This window comes from Daucus carota, chromosome 3, assembly GCF_001625215.2.
Source record: "Daucus carota subsp. sativus chromosome 3, DH1 v3.0, whole genome shotgun sequence".
In the NCBI taxonomy this organism is placed as follows: domain Eukaryota; kingdom Viridiplantae; phylum Streptophyta; class Magnoliopsida; order Apiales; family Apiaceae; genus Daucus; species Daucus carota.
In genome coordinates, this window is record NC_030383.2 from 6,796,517 (window position 1) to 6,816,617 (window position 20,101).

General features: G+C 33.9%; 3 protein-coding genes across 5 annotated transcripts; 1 reads left to right on the top strand and 2 right to left on the bottom strand.

The window, feature by feature from the left end:
* Positions 1–535: 535 nt before the first annotated feature.
* On the bottom strand, positions 536–8,570 carry LOC108210556 (DNA mismatch repair protein MSH3). 3 transcript variants are annotated; one of them, XM_017381889.2, is made up of 13 exons: positions 7,500–8,570; positions 6,445–6,636; positions 5,515–5,679; positions 5,013–5,111; positions 4,683–4,931; positions 4,199–4,453; positions 3,974–4,105; positions 3,299–3,559; positions 3,145–3,216; positions 2,856–3,005; positions 1,673–2,164; positions 1,113–1,438; positions 536–717 (listed from the first exon to the last, which is right to left on the bottom strand). In XM_017381889.2, the coding sequence occupies exons 1-13, from the start codon at positions 8,412–8,414 to the stop codon at positions 714–716; spliced, it is 3,312 nt and encodes a 1,103-aa protein (XP_017237378.1). In that variant the 5' UTR covers positions 8,415–8,570; the 3' UTR covers positions 536–713. The 3 variants fall into 3 exon arrangements, with proteins under 3 accessions (XP_017237378.1, XP_017237380.1, XP_017237379.1); XM_017381891.2 differs by lacking the exon at positions 536–717 and having other exon boundaries at positions 1,274–1,418; XM_017381890.2 differs by lacking the exon at positions 536–717 and having other exon boundaries at positions 1,295–1,479.
* Positions 8,571–12,950: 4,380 nt separating this feature from the next.
* LOC108214735 (pre-mRNA cleavage factor Im 25 kDa subunit 2) lies at positions 12,951–16,840 on the top strand. Its single transcript, XM_017386897.2, has 7 exons — positions 12,951–13,178; positions 13,410–13,455; positions 14,835–14,928; positions 15,044–15,117; positions 15,569–15,655; positions 15,984–16,094; positions 16,421–16,840. The coding sequence occupies exons 1-7, from the start codon at positions 12,973–12,975 to the stop codon at positions 16,490–16,492; spliced, it is 690 nt and encodes a 229-aa protein (XP_017242386.1). The 5' UTR covers positions 12,951–12,972; the 3' UTR covers positions 16,493–16,840.
* A 1,188-nt stretch (positions 16,841–18,028) lies between these two features.
* Positions 18,029–19,781, bottom strand: LOC108214736 (remorin). The gene is made up of 5 exons (XM_017386899.2): positions 19,448–19,781; positions 19,019–19,072; positions 18,827–18,914; positions 18,587–18,668; positions 18,029–18,418 (listed from the first exon to the last, which is right to left on the bottom strand). Exons 1-5 carry the CDS (start codon positions 19,617–19,619, stop codon positions 18,224–18,226), a joined length of 591 nt encoding a protein of 196 aa, XP_017242388.1. The 5' UTR covers positions 19,620–19,781; the 3' UTR covers positions 18,029–18,223.
* Positions 19,782–20,101: the final 320 nt, after the last annotated feature.

The following is a 20,101-nucleotide window of genomic DNA, read 5'->3' on the forward strand; positions in this document are numbered from 1 at the left end:
TAAAAATGTGTTCATATTTTATGAGCGTCAATTACAGGACAATGAAAAATACCGCAAGAGCTTATTTTTTGTAACAAAAAATTATTACTCCTATATTAGTAGGTGTAATTAATAGTTCTGAACAGTACACATGGGCTTGTATGAAGGATTAATTGTTCCATAGATAATATTGATTGAATTGTTCGAAATGTCATTGTAATATTTATTTATTTTTTTGCTTGATGTCATTATAAATTATTTAGATTAAAAAATTTAAATATTTCAGGTGTTATTCGGAGAACAGATCTGCAATTCGTTCAGTTAATTTTTTTCATAGTCAATAGTTAGTTGTTTCATCCCGGCTGGTAACAAACATTCTTTTTTCACGATGAGATTGTAGATTGTAGTCGGCAGTTCATCACGACTGGATTACAATGCCTATTTTTTCAAAATATTTTATCTTCATAAAATCATTCATTTATGAAAATATATATTACCTAATTACCTAATTAGTAAATGACTGCTCTAAATTCTAATATCAGACCCTTCAGGCTCGAGATTACAAGCTAACATTTTAAAGAGACAAGAAATGAAGTTAACTTTAAAACCAACAAATTGTACTACTAATTTACCGTTACAATATTAACAAAAAGTAATACTAGCATACAACAACCTTTTCTCTGTTTCCATTGCTGCAGTTCTCTTCACTTCATATCAATAACCAAGGCCTGCGATCATCTGAAGAGGAAAAAACTAATATATATGAAAGATTAATTTCAGGTGCATGAAGGAAACATTTTCACTTGCAACTTGAAAGTAAAGCAAGTGATTATTATTCAAAAAAAATTGCAGGACTTGCTAGGAGTGTCTTGCATCATCTGTCAATCAAATCATCAACACTGAATGGCTGCGAGCATTATCGAGGGATTTAGCTACACAAATCATTCAAATGTACTAATTCCATGGAAGTAAAGGTTACACTGATTTCCTATAAATATAGACAGGTACATACAAAAATATTATTTTATCATTAACAGTTTTAAGCGCCTGACCATGTGAAGATTACTCTGGAGATGGACAAGGAACTATCGAACTAGAGAAGAAAATGACAAAGTGGGAAAATAATTCTTTACCTATTGATCAACTCCAATGCAAGACCTCTAGCGTGGTTCAATAGTTGAAAACACTTTTCAAGATCACCATCTACTGAACTAGCTAAATTTATATTCAAAAAGATCTCTCTGAAGACCGTACAAAGTTCCTCTAGGTCCTCAGTTTCTTCTGCACAGGTATCTTCAATATGTTCAGTCAGTCTCTTTGGTGCATGCTTTGCTTCGTTATCTGGTGAAGCCGATTCGTTTGAGTGATTGCATGCCAGCCTGTTCTTCCTTCTGTTGCTTACTGCTGCTTCAAGCTTTACAGCCATGCTAATAGCTTGACTAATACATGAAGCAGGTAGCTGCGAGTGAGGATTCAGTACGTACAAATTATAAGATAACACTGAAAGCAGGCAAAGAACAAACTCAATTGTCAATTAAGTTAATACTTTTCATGCAAACTATTAACTGAAATACTTTTCTCCAGATAATGCTCTACCGCATGATTTTTGTAAATATTTACAAACCTCAACTTGAAGACAAATTTTCAATGTCACAAATTGGTTTAACTGATAGAAACAGACAGTGCACCGAACCTGAGCAAGCTGAGCAACTTTAAACCCAAAGCTACTCTTGGAAACACCTGGTACAAGCTTATAAAGGTAAAGCACATCTTCATAGTTCATGGTGTCAACTCTTTGATCATTATTTCTATCTGTAGATGGATCTTTCTTAGACGTCAGATATGAAACATGGTAAGCTCCTACAGCTCTGGGAAACTGAGTCTTGATGTCAACAATTTTTGGGTAATGGGTGACAAACAAAGTCATGCATCTTTTCTCCTCAAGTAGATACTGTAACGTAGCGTAAGCAATTGCTACTCCATCATGTGTGCTAGTGCCTCTTCCGAGCTCATCAATGATAACCAACGAGCGAGGTGAACAGCTGTGTAGTATGTTAGAAGCCTCACTCAGTTCTTCTAAAAAGGTGCTTCTTCCTTGCTGAATACTGTCAGAAGATCCCATTCTAGTGTAAATGCCATCCAACACATGCAAACTTGCAGAACACGCTGGTACGAATGAGCCAACCTGTAGGGATCAGAAATTACATTACATGAATCCATGATCGAAGGCTGATCCATATCAACTCAAACTAACAATAAACTTTGAGGCCTCAATACATTTATAACAAGCATTCATCTTGCAATTATATGAATTGTGTAGAACAACTATTCTGGATCCAAATGTCAAACAGTGAGTACTTCATCTATAGAGTTTTCAGGATACAGTAAGAAAGAAAACCCAGAGACGCTTGATTTTCGTCCTTAAGTGTCCAACTTATTGAGCACTATCATCATTCTATTGGGTCGCAAGCAAGCCCTAATTCATGCTAGTATGATATCAGCATTTTATCTCATCTTTTCCACCCAGTTGTGCTTGGACCTGGAAAGATAACTCATTTTGCCTTGTTTTGCTAAGATATTTTGTATCACCAGACCTAATACAGTCCTTGGTGTTTTTTTTCCTTGGTAAAAAAACAAATTTTCCCCTTACCAACCCATCTGTTCAAAGTCGACAGACATACTCCAATAGTTAATTAGTGACAACTACAACAAATGCCAAACCACTTTGACAAGATAATAATGATTCGTATTTACCTATCAGCAAGGTAAGCAAGATTAATCTAATTTCTATGTACATATATATATATATATATATATATATATATATATATATATATATTCATGACATTGATACGAACGTCAAACAGAACTTCTACCTGAGCCATAATAGCAATGAGAGCGACTTGGCGAATATAGCAACTCTTTCCACCCATGTTTGGTCCTGTAATGATCTGACAGTACTCACCATCAGAATGCATATTTGTATCGTTCGGGACAAAACTATCTTGTAATATAGACTCAAGAACCTGGTCAATTACAGAAGGTAACGATCAATCGTACAAAGAACTTAGACAGCTGCAATGACCAAACTCTAAAAATATGAGATGTAGATGGTACAAAAGAGAAGCAGAATATATAGAAGAATCGGATTGCAATTTTACATACTGGGTGACGACCAGAACGGACAGATATCTGAACAGGATCATTATCATTCACGAAAACTGGACGAACATAACCCTGCAACCAAAAAATAAAAAAATGTTAACAATATAAAATACAAGTAGTATGTGTTCAATAGGCCTCAAGGCTGAAAGACAACCTTATTTCTTGAAAGAACGGCAAGTGAATGTAAGCAATCCAAAGAAGCTAGTGCTTCAACAGCAGCTTGGAACTCAGAATAGTATCTGCCAAATTCTTTAAGAAAATTATCCCAAGCAGCTCGGCAGATGTGAGTGAGTTCCTCAGTGACTAGTGACAGCTGGTCCAGAGCAGTTGAGACTTCAGGTGGATGATAACGTATAGTTTTTTTTGTACTATTCACTTTTACCCAATTGGAAGGAACTTTCACATCTGCAGGCAACTGCGAAGACGTTACATTTAATTGAATAGCATAAAGCATGTCACAAGAGAAATAAAGCCTCATACATCAACCAAAGCCTGTGATCTGATGCCTGGGAAGCTTATCCCTAACCAAAAGAGTATAACAATAACAATTTAACAATTATAGCTTAATAGGAACAGGACACCATGTGACCAACTACCAAGTATATAATTTATATTTGCATCGGCACCAAGTGGGAAACAAAATATAGTTCTGATAACAATATAATAGTATAGCATTATAGTCTACAAAACTGTAATACATTACAACGTATCCAACTGCCAGCATCATAGGCATCGAACTAAGATATTGAAAGGAAGAGATACTAGAAATTCGTAAACTTTAATATTAAAGCTTGCGATTTGTAAAGAGTAACAACATTCAATGTAGTACCTCAATCAAGTGTGTTGTCCCTAAAACACTTGTGAATTCCAAATTGCGTTTACCAAGCTGTTTGCGGTAGGAATTAATCAATAAGTCCAATTTTTCTTTTGCACACTGGACTTTTGTTCTCGCTTCACCAACCTGGTAGATATATTTAAGTTAAAGGTTAGAATAAACACTAAAAAACAGAAATCTATAAAAAAAATTGTATAATTCTTAAATTAACTGTTTAACCTCTGAGAATTGTCCATCAGTACTGATAAATAAATTTTGAAGATCCTGTTTTTCAGCAGCATCCTTGTTCAGGGATGACAAAAGTTTTGCAGCAATACCAATTAATCTGGATGATGAAGCTGTCAAAACTAATTTCCTTAGCAACACAGAGTGCACAATGTTTTTCCCTACTATTGTGTTACGACCTTCTTCCTCAACATGAAGCTCATGAAGTTGCTTCCCAGCAACTAAGATGGCTTTAATAATAGCAATGAACTGTACCATTCAATAAGATGTAGAAACTGTCTAAAGTTACTATAGAAAGTAAATATGTTAATGAGCTTATATGAAAGATGTCCACATTAACCAAGCATCTAGTCATTTATCCTATGTCTTTGGAGGTTAGGGCGTGAATGATACTTTAAAATTCAGGAAATAGATACATTATAGTAACATATGCAAACTTCTAAACACATGTTGATAAGCAGTCAAAATAAGTAAGAACCTCTGATGTTGTTGCTGTTCGATGAAATATTCTTGTAATCCCACGCTGAATATCAGGTGACCTTCCTAAGAAAGTCAAAACTGAAGAAAGAACCTGATGTAATTTGGGGCACACAATAGTAACATTAGAGTCTTCCTCATCGCAGTTAATACTTTGAGAAGCTTTGTATGAACCCATGGATTCAGCAATCTCAGACACAGCATCAAGACGAGAATGTATCATGTTTCTGTCGCATAAAGGGTGAGTCACCTGCACAGGGAAACAGAATTTGATGTCATAAATCAACAAATACGGATAAGAACTATGTAACCGATTAATCAACTTCCATACCCAGTGCCTCAGGATCCTTGATCCAGAAATGGTAAGTGTGTTATTCATACATTGCAGCAAGGAGCCAGACTCAGACCCGTCAATATTATTCCTCAAAATCTGAAGTGGAATTGTTACACTCATCATGAAAATAATTATTAAAAAAAAAGAAGAAGAAGAAAGAAGAAACATTGTAAATAGAACAATCAACAATAGTATATGTTCAACTATATGAAAATGAAGGCTTAATATCTATTGACAACTGAATGACTTGCTCCTAATAAAAGGCAAGATATTGATCACTACAGATATGAAGTATCATCAGAGTCAGTGAACAATAATGAATGCCCAACTCATAATGCCTGAAACATTAAACCTAGGAGCTTTGCAGATATTGCAATATAGTGAATATGGGGTATCAGAGTTCAGCTATATCAATCAATCATATCAGTTGGTCACACTAGGTATCGCAGATCAAGACCAAGAAGTTAAACACCTAGCATTTGACTTAAATATAGTATACCTCTAATTGTTGCATAGCATTGGCAGACAGAGTCATTTCCATACTACCGGACAAGGGTCGAAATGAAGCTCCGGAGCACAAAATTTTCTCAAAACCAAATTGCTTCAGGTGACGAATGGTCAAGGCTAATGCTTGGACCACCATGTCAGGCATATCTACAATTCCCTTCAAATACAAGAAGAATAAATAAGGAGTTATTTGGTGTTATTTAACACTAGTAGGACTTTAACTAATAATAGATAAGGAAAAAAAAGTCTACCCAAACATATAACATTTGAAAAACAAAATTCAGTATATCCGCACGTTATAATTTTAAAACTTTTTTCTACAAAGACCATCAAAGGACAGTACAGCTAGCCTGCAGATCCTTTAAAGGGATAAACGAAGTAAGATAAAATCATCTTCCTTTCGTAAAATTGGGAAAGTGTTATCAGCAGTGGTCAAATACACAGACACATACGCACGTTGAATTTTATCTAAATGGCTCTTATCGTCATATATAGCAATTATTTCAATATTTGTTAATCATGGCATATGCAAACAGTTTTTCTTATAATTGCGTGTTTCTAAATCTACATTAATTCCATATGCAAACATAATCTTACAAGTAAAAGGGTAAGCCAAATAATTACACGGATAAAGGAAAAAATGCTAGTAGTTTTAGTAAGTAAAGATATCAAACCATCGTATTTCCAGACCACATTACCAAACAAATTTAAAGACACGAGCACTAAAGCACATGCATGCATTGTGTTTGCACAAGATGCAATATACTGCGCATCGAAAATTTAGGGAGAAAGTATAGAGCAGTAGAATATAATATTTTCTGAATCATAAAGGTAACAATCATTCATATTGCAATTTTACTTGGATTTCAAGCTTATCCAAGCAATCCTTCTCAATTTAGCATGCTGTGATATACAAACATACCTCATTTGTCGAGCAGTCAGCTGCCTCTGTTTCCACCTCTGTTTCTTTGTGCAAGTTTTTTACTAGCTGACTATCACTCTTGTTATCAGACAATGCCATTACTTCAGCAAGTGCACTACCTTGATTGAAGGAATCTCGTGATATATGCTCCACCCGGACATTTGACGTTGGACCAGCATATGATGATAGTAACTATAGATAAAGTATCCAACTTAGTAAGCTAGATGAACTAAAGCAATTGGATTTCTAACTTCTAACAGCACAATATCAAATACAATTTAATATTAGCTACCATAAATCCAGATAGTAACAACTTCTAATAAAATGTAAACATTAAAGTGAACATGCAAAGAAGGGATCACAATTGTAGTCTAAAATCAGATGATAAAGGCCATTATACTTTAGCATCAAAGTAGGAAAGTGTAGCCAATTTTATATACCTCTGAAAGAGGTTAAATGACATACCGTCTATAAAGGGGAATATTGTGGACACAATAATGAATAATAGATTACTCGAACATGTGTATCTATATACATATTTTTTTCTGGAAGAATAAAGTTAAAGTTTGTTGTAGTTGTATCGGTTCTTGCTTTGAGTTCCATTGTATCAGCGGCTTCGTAGCCTGCCTGCCATTCTTTCTGTTTGGCTTTGCTTCTTTGCAGTCAAATTTACCTTTCACTATATAAATAATCTACTGTTTCACAATCTATTGTAGCATTCCTAATGATGCATTATTAATTTTAACTATGATCACCTTTATCTACTAGCCATTTAGTAGTGAATTATTTTCACTTTGCTTTAAAGGATGAATTGTTTCTACTATGCTGTAACAACAGGCTTTAAATTTCTTTTGTTTTCTGAACTCCCCAAAATGATAACGTCATGTAGCCATTTTTGATGGACATAAATTAGGGTGCACTTAATACAACTAAGTCCATTCCAATGGGCGCTACACCTAAATCATTTCGAACATATAAAATAATAAATTTAAGCACATCCATGTAAAGTCATAAACACACATACTGATCATATAGATCATGTAATCAAAAGTGACCTTTTCAGTCTGTTTTGAGAGGGGCTCTGCAAGAAGTAACTCCGCAGGTGACAATCTCAAAAGCAACGCTTCAAGCGCAGACCTCATAAAATTATCATCAAACTCCCCATAAATAACATCTCCGGTTGAAATCTCAACCGCTATAATTCCAATCTTCGAATCACATCCACTTTCAATCCCCCCAATGTCCACATTCTCAACAACACAAACCAAATAATTACTACACGAACCGAACCCTTCTTCTCCACCACCCACATCCTCAGCCGCCTCCAATGTAGCTTTAGTGTACAATGCCGATAACCCCCTGCAAAATGGTCCTAACCGATTCGAACCATGAGCCTTAATCGCCGCAGTTTCAGTCTGTTTAACAACTCCAACCTTATAACCGGCCCCCACAAGCCTCCTAACATAAACATTCAACCTAAAAGTAGGCACACTGGCAGTCAAAAAATTATGATCCATATGAGCATAAATCCCCAAAACCCTAGCAGCATTCTCAGCATCCTGTCCGAAAAACCGAAACTTGTAACCAACTTCAATCATCAACAGAACATCAGGGTACTTTCTTTTAAGCTCCACCACTTGCTGTTCCAGAGGAGTGTACTTAACAGAAGGGCCCACAAGTGACGACTCCCCAGAAGGCTCTAGAAGGTCCTGAGAAGGTTCTAAAAGCTTCTCCACAAATCTTTGGTGAAGAGATGGAATGGGGTTGTGGGTATGAGGAGAGAGTTTAGGGGTTTTGGGGGGTTTAGTGGAAGAAATGAACTGGGAGTTAAGGGCGCGTTTGGCTGGTGAGAAATTGACAGTAGTTGAGATTTTTGGAGGTGGGGGTGGAGAAGAGGGAGTAGGGTTTGATGGGGTTTTGGGGTTTGGTGCAAAGAAGCGAGAAATCACTTGTTGTTTCTGTTTGCCCATAGTGATTGTACTGAGTTATTGATGTTGATCGAGGAAGGAGAGGAGGCTTTGTATAATTGTATTGTACTTGGTGCATACATACATAAAGAGAAAAGAAAGAATTGGTTTGCGCGCTAAACATGCGTGTCACGGCGAGCAGGTTCTTTGGACTTGGGAACGAGTCGAGCTCAGTTCAGACGAGAATTTATCAAATTCAAATTGGTTTTCATTCGAACTTTTTTACACGTACTCGAAGATTTATTAAAAATGTATTTTTATAAATATTAGGATGACTGTTTAACAAATTAAATGCTTCTTATTGTTCTTTGTTTTTGAAAAATTACAATTCATTTCTTATTCACATGTATTAATATTATTATTATTTTTCAGCATTTTTCTTTCCAAAATATAACTGATTTCTATATTTATGACTATTAGTACTATATAACTTAAAAATAAAAGGGCTTTTTTGATAAATACTCAAGTCAAAAAGAAATTATGCAAAAATACTGTCATTTTTTAAATTAGATTGCCAAAATACTATTATTCGGATTCTTTTTGCAAAAATACGATTTTGCATATGCAACCAAACCTGCAACTACGAACGATCATATTGGCAACTACATATGTAACTTTTAAATAAATTGCTAAAATTATATTAAGTTGCATAATAAGTTGCAATTAGTTGCAAAATCAGAAAAATAAATGCCCCTCGGGCTCAGGCAATGTTGTAGAAATCGTCCGAGTCACCGATAAATCGGCCAATATATCGGCAAAATAGCTGTCCCCGATCTTATTAAGCTGGATCCCTTTATTTCACAGTTTGTTTAGTATCGGGTCAAAACTCAGGTCAAACTGGAGTACTTGGTCAACCATCCCAGAAGTTAATAGTGAAAAAAACATCTATTCATTCTTCTTTCATTGCTAAGCGTAGTAGAAGGGAAACAAAGAAGAAAACACAACCATAAATCAATTCTATCTGCACGGATTTCATTGCTAGCTACAATCTAATTAAGGTTTTTAATCTTGATGATTTTGATTACAATTTCTTTCCCCATGGTCTTAGTTTTGATTTGGTGTTGAAACTTGTATGGTGGTATCATTTCGATTTAATGGATATTTTGTGTTTAGGATTTTAAGTTAGTTAACACTGATGTTTATGATTGAGTGTTGAAATAACTTTTATTTTGAGTATGCTATGGAGGATGATTAGGTAAATGGATTAAAATATCCTTGTTTCGATTTACAAATTTATTAAATAATTATATATAATAAAATATTAATATTAATTTGCTCCGATTTTTTTACCAATTAATCCTTTCGATAAATCTTCGATTTAACGACTAATCCTTGCAAGGTCATGTAACCGATCTTGTCCGATTACCGATTTCCGAAACACAGCCTGCAGGACCAAAAAGCAAAATCAACTAGTATTGCAACAAAAAACAAACGTTACAAACCAAAACTTTCCAGAGAGATAAAGCATAAAAAGAAACAAAGGCATATTGTGAGCACTTAAAATCAACACTGGCAGCCACTTTTAGAAGCTTCTACTCCGATCTTTCTCACTTCTTTTGACCCATCTTGTGTGTGTCCGCCATCTTTCCCATGTATTTATCGTTTTTTGGAATCAATTTGATTTCCCTAAGATCTGATATCCTAATCAACAATTTATCTCATCAATTGAAGTTTGAAGGAGCTAATAATGAAAAAAACGAGACAGAGAAAAAGGAGATAAAAGAGCGAGGAGAAGAAGATAGAGAGAGAGCGAAGAGATGTTTGATTGAGGCTGAAGAGAGAGACAAAGAACTAGAAAAGAGAAGGACGGAGAGTGAGCGAGACGGCCTGAAGCAGAAGGAGACCGGGGGAACACCCCGACCGTATAAGTGCAAATAGATTGTTGTTTTTTAGAAAAGAAAGTAAATCTCCAAGTTTTGGGGGATGATTGTATTATTGTAATTAAAATATGAGTAAATTGCACACTGTGTACCTGTAGTTTCAGCTTGATGCACTTTGTGTACCTCAGTTTTCATATCTGGCAATGTGTGTACCTCAAGTTTGTAGATTCTTGCAAGGTGTGTACTTCCGTTAGTTTGAAGATTGACACCGTGAGAAAGGAGGGGCATCAATGGAATTTGGCAGCAGTTGAAAGGCGGGGCAATGGCTATTCTGTTTGTGTGTTACATGCACACAACATTGCAGCAAAGCTTTGTTTTTTCTTGTTGCCGTGTCTGAATACTGTGAATGCCGTTGCTGGTTGTCCGAACTGCTTGGACAGAAGACATTACAAGACATTACTTTCGTCCGGTGATTTGACCGAATAGTTAAAAATATTATTTTTTATATTTTTTTTCTAAATAAAAATGTATAATCAAAATTTTAATTCACAAGAAAAATCAGTCAAAAATAATATCTTTAACTACCCCGTCAAAGCACTTAAAAATGTGTGTCAAAAGTCAAAACGTCAAATAATAAAAACAGAAAGGATATATATTTTTGACAAACTACAGAACATGTGGCAGCTCTAAATTGGTATTCTCTTCCTTTCTATGTCCATTTTGTTCAGAGAATTCTACTACCTTCAGGAGCATATCATATTCCTTTTCACTGTCTGTAAGATCACCATTTTCTTCATGACAATTCCCTGATCTTATTCACAGAAGCCGATTTTTTTTTACTTTAAAGCTCTTTGTTCACATAAAATTATATATATATAATTATTTAAATATATACAAAATTTGTACTTCAAAATATAAATTAAATGTTTATATACAAGTTATAAATATTACTTTTTTGAGTAACGCGGGCATATTATTCAAAAAATATTCATACTTTAAATTCATAATAATAGTTTGGTTAGAAAAAATTAGGTTATGAACATATTAATTATATTATCAAACATATTTCTAATTAAACATTACATATTATAAATATTTAAATTTATGTTTAAATTTTCTATCAACAATTTTAATTTAGAATTCAATAATATTAAATAATGTTTTTTTAATCTTTATATTTATAAATATAAGTATAATGAAAAAAATTATACTCCCTCCGTCTCTTAATACTTTTCCTGTTTCTGTTTTTCACGTTTGTCAACACACACTTTTGATTGTTAATATCTTCAATTTCGTATTAGTAGTAAATATGAAAATTTTACCGTATTAAAGTACTCGTGAATACGAATCAAATAAGATCACTAATGACTATATTTCGTTTTATAGATTACATGTAAAATAGTAATTTGTCTCGTGTCATGAACAGTACCGACATCACAAACAGGAAAAAAAAAAGAAACGGAAGGAGTATATAAATCGTGATATAATCAAAGAAATGAGTACTAAATACTACACTTACAAATTATCTATGTTAATATCTTATAACTAGCATATTCAAAATGAATTTTACGAGAAATTAATAGATAAAGTATGTTGTAAATTTATTAGTATGTTTATTAAATAAAATTATTATTTCTTGTGAAAAAATAATAATTTCATTTAAAAACTTAAAAAAACCATTTTATTTTACATAAATATATAAATCTATACTATACTATAAAAAGCCAACATGAGTATAATTTGTAGTCGTACAAAATTTTGGTTTGGTACTCTCCTCTAAAACTAAAAGTCTACACAACATGTAGATATCTATTAAACAGTTTTATATACTAAAAACACTCCTTATGTATATTGATATCTTATTAAATATAATTTATAATATGTTGAAAAAGGTGAAACTACTGTTAATAACATATATTAATATTAAAAAAATACTTATAGACAAATGTATAAGTAATTATAAATATACAATTTTTAATATCTTTTGTCTAAAATACATATAAATAATTAGAGACGCTACTTTTTAATTATAACGTATTTTACTCGAAATTTAACTCTAACGTGTTCTATTTCGTTATGAACACGAACCATTACGTAACATATGAAGATATATGAAATATGAAAAATTTGATTTAAAATTAATTGAATAATATAAATTGTGAAAGCTAAATTTCTGTCAGTTGGTTAATATAATTTAACTAAAATCCAATTCATTAATACTAAAATACTAATAAAATGTTGTTAAAATTTAAATTATAATTAATAAATTACGAATTATATACTCGCCCGTGCTTTGCACGGGTTAAAGACTAGTATATTATAAATTTTGGAGCTCGCAACAAATCATTACCTTCCTCTAGTTGTTGCATGATTTGAGTCCAAAGACTCTGATGCAGTAGAGAAGTGCGAAGAGTGATAAAGAACAAGACTGCTGCTGGAAATGTCTGAGCTGCCCTTTGCATACTAACGGTGTTAACTTTAATCTCACGGAAGTACACACTTTGCAAGAATCCGGTAACTTCAGGTACACAGTTTGCTAGATATGAAATAACAGGTACACAAAGTGCACAATGGTGAAACTAGCTTGCATTTTACTCTTAAAATATTAAAAAGAAGTATATTTGATAAATACTCAAAATAAAAATGTTAGAACTAATATATTTAAATTCTTTTCTCAATAAACAATAAACAATATTTATAAGGAACAGTGTTTACTTGGTGCGCATGAAAATAGTCGAGGCATGTGCAGAGCGAGTAAATATAAATTACAATACGACCCCCCTTCGTCTCCATCCCCAACTCACACACCGGCCGGATCCGACACAACCATGGTCACGTCGCCGATCGTAAACACATACCCACTCGCCAGCTACACTTTCGGAGTCAAAGAGCCCAAAATGGAGAAAGACACCTCCGTCGCCGATCGTTTAGCTCGTATGAAAGTCAAGTTCGTATCTTTCCTCTTTGTCTCTTTTTATATCCTCTTTAATTTGTATTTTTTTGGTCAATTCAGCTGCTATTAGTGTGAATAATAATACCCATTTGATAAATCTTTTTGTTCTTTTTTATGTATGTGGGTTTTTGTTTTCAAACCCTAGTTTTGGTTTGTTGGTTGTTTTGTTCAGTTTCTTGAGTGATTCTTGAAATTGATATGTATATGTGGATGGATGTTTTGCAGTTATATGAAGGAGGGTATGAGGACTAGCGTCGAAGGGATATTGATGGTAGGTTTTCGTGTGTACAAGTCATTTGTATGTTGTACTATGTGTGTGGGTGTTTGCCTGGGGCGGAATCAATTAGAAAGTAGCAAGATTGAACCATTATGTAAATAAATAGATTATAGGAATGGGGAACCCCTTGTGCGGAACATGACATTAATGACCATAAAATGAGAGGAACTAGATGAACTGATCCTCGGATGGGAATGATATTCATTTGAGGAAAATTATTTACTCTCTCCATCCCATAATACAAGTCTCTTTTGAAAAAACTAAGCATATTAAGATATTTTATAATCAAACATATTTTATGATTAATATTATTATATTGATTTAATGAGAAATAGCTTAGCCCAATACAAAATTTGACTAATAAGCACTTGATAGATGGAAAAAGGTCCATACTTGTTCTTGGGAGAAAACAAACAAAAGGAAAGTAGTTGGAATTGATCATTATAATTGTATTAAAAGTAGATATGAACAATTATTGTGGCAAAAAAAATCTTCAAAAGAGATTACGATTATGGGGTGGAGGGAGTATTAATCAACAATGACATATACCATATACAAATTGAGATTATCCACTAGGTTAGGAGGGGAACAATCATATTAATAAAGTGAATAGCGAGGATTGAACATGTTTAGTTTATTGCATCTTGTGACGTGTTTGGTTGGATGGAATGTAATTTGTACTAAAGTAGTATTTATAATTTTCATCCCATCTTCTGTTCCATTTTTATCAATTTATACTAAAAGCTCAATTCCTCTAGTTTCAGAATGACTGCATAATTCTCTTTTTAACTCTCTTCTTCACATCCTCATCGGAAAAATGCACTTTCATTTATTGTCACTATTCTTATCTCATCTCTTTCTACAAAGTTTAAACCTGGCAGAGCATCAAGTAATTTATATGTAGCTCCCATTCTTAAAGTTACTACTCGAGCCAACTACTGTGTAGATGTATATGTATTTATATCAGTGCACCACATTACTAAACTTCATTTAAATTGAAAAGAATGAAAAATAGACAGAAAACAGTAACATGTGTTGATAGGTAATTACAATAACCTGTTTTGATGGATAATTTATACTCGACTTTGACCCTTGATTTTTTTATTTGCTGTGCATGATCTTTTTGTTGTTTTAAGGTGATAACAAGGAACTGGTATATTTAGTTTGTAAGTAGTACATCTAACTACATTTGCGAATCACGAATGTTTGTCTGCAGTTATTTTTTGTTGTCCTTTACATCATTGTGATTGTGGCTAAAGATGCTCGTCCAGTATGCTCATTTAAATATAAAAAAACAAGCGTCAGAAGTTGAGATAGATTTTTATCCATGATATTCCGAGCTATTAAAGGCATATATGTATCTGATTTTGCAGGTACAAGAACACAATCACCCACATATACTTCTGCTGCAAATTGGGAACACTTTTTGCAAGCTTCCTGGTGGGCGTCTAAAGCCAGGAGAGAATGGTAAGTTATCTAATGTTTTTAGGTTTATGTTACTTTTAATCATGTTTGTTATCCTTTTTGGTTAGCGGTTCCTTTCTTCTGATACTAACCACTCCTGGTTTACTTGATAATTTAGAAATTGAAGGCTTAAAAAGAAAGCTTTCCAGCAAACTTGCTGCTACTTCACCTGGTATACAACCTGACTGGCAGGTACTTCTTCGACTTAAACCTAGCTGCGAGAATAAGTTTACTAAAGAAATTGTAAAGGACAAATGTTAGTGCATGCTGCAGAGCTTGTACTTGAGCAGTTTCTTTGCAAGCAGTACACCAGTGTGCTATAATTATTCAGGCCATTATTCCAAAATCCACTGCCAGGATGTAAAATGCTTTGTTGCATGGAATGGGCAAAATTATAAATTATTTTACATGTTTTTAGCCTATAAATAAGTGAATTAAGTGTATGAGTTTCCATATCCATGTCCCGGTGTCTTTTGTCTGCTATGGGCACTCAAGGCAAATTGAAAATTCAGGGTAACAGAGGTGAAATACTATAATTGTCAACTTTCTTTTAAATGTTACACATTTTGTTAATATCACTCTCAGGATCTGTGTTTAGGTTTACATAACAAGGCTTCTCTTAACCTTTATTTTGTCATTATAGATAGGCGAGTGCGTGGCTACATGGTGGAGGCCAAATTTTGAAACAGTAATGTACCCCTACTGCCCTCCCCACATAGCAAAACCGAAGGTGAAGCACATACAATACTTTATACTCCCTCCATCTCAAATTAGATGAGTTCATTGACTTTGGGCACACAATTCAAGGTGCATTGACCGCATAGCTACTTATTTTATTTTATTTTTTGTAGATAAAAATTTGATATTAAATTTTTGTTTACAAAAGAAATTTCTAAAAATAAATTACGGAAATAGATGTGCAATGCACTTTAAAATGTGTGCCCAAAGTCAACTAGCTCATTTAATTTGGGATGGAGGGAGTAGTATAAGAATCTTCTGCCTGCATTAAAATCCATGAAACTAATAATTTCCCTTGGCACTTTCTAATCGTTGTACAGGAATGTAAGAAGATTTTTCTTGTTCATTTGTCGGAGAGAGAGTACTTCGCAGTGCCAAAGAACTTGAAACTTCTTGCTGTTCCATTGTTTGAACTCTATGATAATGTTCAGGTATGGTGGTTTTAGCATTTTTCCATTCACTAAATTCTGTATTTGTTTGATAACATAAATACTCAAAGGTTGTATGCTTTGTTTACAATCATAGGATCTAGTTTTTGAATTTGTGATTCCAATGTTTTGGAACATGTATGATACTAAGGGTTAGGTGTTGTATGTTCAGTCCCACTCTTAAATTAGGTCATGCTAAAAAATGAGAATTGTAGGTTTTCTGCTCCACTTTGAATTCGGTTTTTCGTTTTGATGTATTAGGCATGATGTCTGCCATGTTCTAGTGCCGTGATTCTCATTGGATTTTTATTTTTAAACTTTGTTGGCAGAGATATGGACCTGTCATCTCCACCATTCCGCAGCAGTTATCTAGATTCCAGTTTAGCATGATGCAGGCATAAATAAGGAGAGAACTTTAGATCTCAGTCAGCGGTAGGACTTGTTGGGGGAATTTGAGTTGTTAGGTGTGCAGGTCCTGAACTTTGCTGATGACAGAAAAGTTTGTTTGACTTATCTGGACGTTTTATTTCTAGACTTAATATTTAAAAATATTTAGAAAAGATGAGGAGCTGTCTGGTGCTAGTTTTTATCAGGACAAGGTATACTTCGTCGTGTGAGTAGTATTGAATTCCATGTTGTGAGGCAAAGTTCTTCATTTCTGTTCATGGATTTACTTCTGATGTCATATGATTTACTGGTTCTTCTGTATGAATAATAAATTAATATTAACAATTTCTGTTCTCTTGATATTTTAAACATGTTTTAGAATTAGTGTGATGATGTTGTTTCTGTAACATCTATTTCTACAACAACATGATGACTGGCAAAGGAGATTCTGATACAGTATTACAACTTCCGCAGTCTTACAGCTCTGTCTTCAATGCTTCAGATCTAGAAATAAATTTGAAGTTAGGTTGGGCATATACAGTAGAAGAATTCGGGAGACGTGATATCCATGATATCACTTTGAACATGGTATGTCGCATGTTTCTGAGTAGCATAATTTTGGTTTAAACTAAGGTTATATATTTTTGTACTTGAAAATAGCTCTGAGCTCGTACTGAGAGTCTACTGAGTCTTTCGCAGAGAGACTTAGTGAAGTTGACTATTTACTGTTGTACTTGAAGAGCTTTAGAACTCATATAGAGAGTCATGGAGATTGTACATGCTGTTGTCTTCCGGAAATGATTGAGTCTCTCGCAGAGAGACTTAGAGCATCTCTAAGGGACTCTCTAAACAAGCTCCTAAATCAAAATTTAAAGAGCAAATCAAAATTTAGTGCTCCAATGGGCTCCTAGATGCTCTTTAAAAATTTAGGAGCTCATCATCTCTCCTTTCTTTTAAAGAGCATGTAAGAGCTCTTAACTTCTTTTTCATGAATATAATATTGATTTCCCTTTAATTTTATCTCCAACAATTCTCTCTTTTTACTTTTCTTTCTCATTTATATGTATAAAATATGAATAAGGAGCAAGTATAAAGAAGAGCATTGAATAGTACTCCCTGTATCCATTCCCTATTATTATAATAATATTAAATTTGTGAAAGCAATAGTTGAAGTATTTGGGAAATGATGTGGAGGAGAGAGGGAAATGAATATTTTAATGATAAAAATAGTTTAGAAGTGGTTAGCATATTCTAAAAATAGGGAAGGGGAGGCTTGTGCTAGTGATTTAGCACATCACTAGCATAGTGTTGGAGTGCAATTTTATCCCATATTCCCTATTTTTGGATTTAAGACTTGATTTAGCACACTTATTGGACTTGCTGAAGCATAGTTTGAATTGGTATAGAGCAAGTAAAATCATCAACTACTCACATGTACAACATACTACTGTTTTACCAAGTCTAAAGGATTAGAGTACATTTCTTCTTTCTGTTATAGTACATGCCAATGATTCTCTGCGTTTTCAACAGAGGGTCAAAACAAAAGCAGATTTAGTAGGCAATGCTTTATCAAATACAGGTTTGAGTTGAATAGTTCAGTAATTATCCACCAAATGGTATATACACTCCATATGGAATAATAACAAATCATCATGCACACATACATCTTTAGTAACAAATAAATCCAAATCAAAAGAATTTACAAATGCAAGTTCAGTCTTCTTGAAATAAATTACTTCCTGCCTTTAGAAACATCCAAAAAGCTTCTTTGGACCGGTGCCAGTTGCGCGGTACTTGGCTGCCTTCTCTTCTGCCAACAATAAGTCTTCCCCTTGCTTCGCTTCAATCATCGCTCTCTTCTCTTCTGCCGCCTTGTGGATTGCAGCTATTTTGTTCTTCATTTGCTCTATGTACACCGCTTTCTTCTTCTCTAGTTTCTCCTGCTCAATTATACGGTATCAGAACTATATCAGGTTTATCATCACCTTCAATGCAAAAACAATAGCCCTATCTTCGTAATTCTCATACAGACTGATTCTGAAATTTGATCATTAGACAGATCGACTCCGGGACTCTAATGTTAACCAAAGTATGACCAAAATCATTACCTCCATCTTTTTAAGATCAGCTTCAATGGTTGCTTTTCTGCTGTTCTCCCATGAACCCACCGAAGATAGATTTTTTTGAGCTCTGTTCATTACCATCAAGACTACAAGGTTACTACATAAATTATGACTTAATACCAGTAAATATGATAACAATTCAGAGCAAACGATCAAACTATTGCAATAGATATTACTGAGGGAAGCTATACACAAAGTTATTCTTCAGCAAAACTTAATTCTTACTTGTTTTCTGCCTTTGATTTCTCACTTTCCTCCCATGCTCTGATCAACGACAGCCTCTTCTCTGTTGCTACCCGCTCAAGCACCTTGTCTGTTCCATACATATTTGTGCGTATTCGTGTCATTCTTATAAATACGCGGAATGTAATTTTAAAGTTCAAACACAATTTTTTTTAATCAGTTCCTGTGTCTTACCTCTGTTAACAGAACCACCTTCAGCAGCCTTTTCCTCAACAGGCTCAGGTTTCTCTGCCATAAGCACAAAACCGCCAAATTAGATCAAGTAATCGAATAAAATCCGTAAAATAAGGTTCAGATTACATGATTTACATCTTAAGTTAAGTCCACACAGCAACTGCTAAGCGAGATTTAGGCCTAATAATTCTTATGTTTCCCTTATGTTAACAGGATGAAGCTGAATCCATCAAGTAACTCAATCAATCAAATATTGTTACAAACTCAAACCAACATCAATTCCACACATCAATTAACCATCTTATGAGCTAACAAGACAAATCCATGTGCATCACAGAAATAAAAAAAGAAGACAAAAATTTCATTTCATTTAATTTCACAGACATGATAAACTAAAACAGCAAAGTATGTTGAGGATCAAGGTATTACTTTCGACGACAGCCAGAGCTTTAGATTCCTCAGGCTTTTCCTCCTCCGGAGGAGTGACAGGCACGATGGCCTTCTCCTCCGGAGTTTCAGTGACAGGAGCTGGAGCTGGAGGAGCAACCTCCTGAGGAGTCTCAGCCTCAGGCTTCTTGGAATCTTCAACTTCTTGAGTCATTTCTTGGAAGATTCAGATGGAACAATAATTGAGGGGGTTAAAGAATATGAATGAACAGAAGGAAACAGGGGAAATGATAGAGATGGAAGAGGTGGTAGGGAAGGATTATATATGAGAGAAGGATATTATGGTAGTTGGCTAGTAACTGTCATTTTGGAAATACTAGCTGGACTGATACTCTTTCTTGCCATATATAATTCTTTATTATTATTTAATATTTAATTTCTTGTTTCTGAGTTTCCAATTATGTTGGTTTTATAAATAGTTAATATTTATTAATTAACTATTAATTTTTTATTGTACCTTGAATACAGTGTTACAGAAATCGGGAATCGGATCTAATCGCTTGAGTTAGCTATTTAGGATTAATCGAATATCGGGGATTAATCGGAATGAAATTCGGATAATATTTAATATTAAATATTATTTAATATTTAGTTACTATTATATTAGTTATTTATTAACAAATACATAAATTCTAT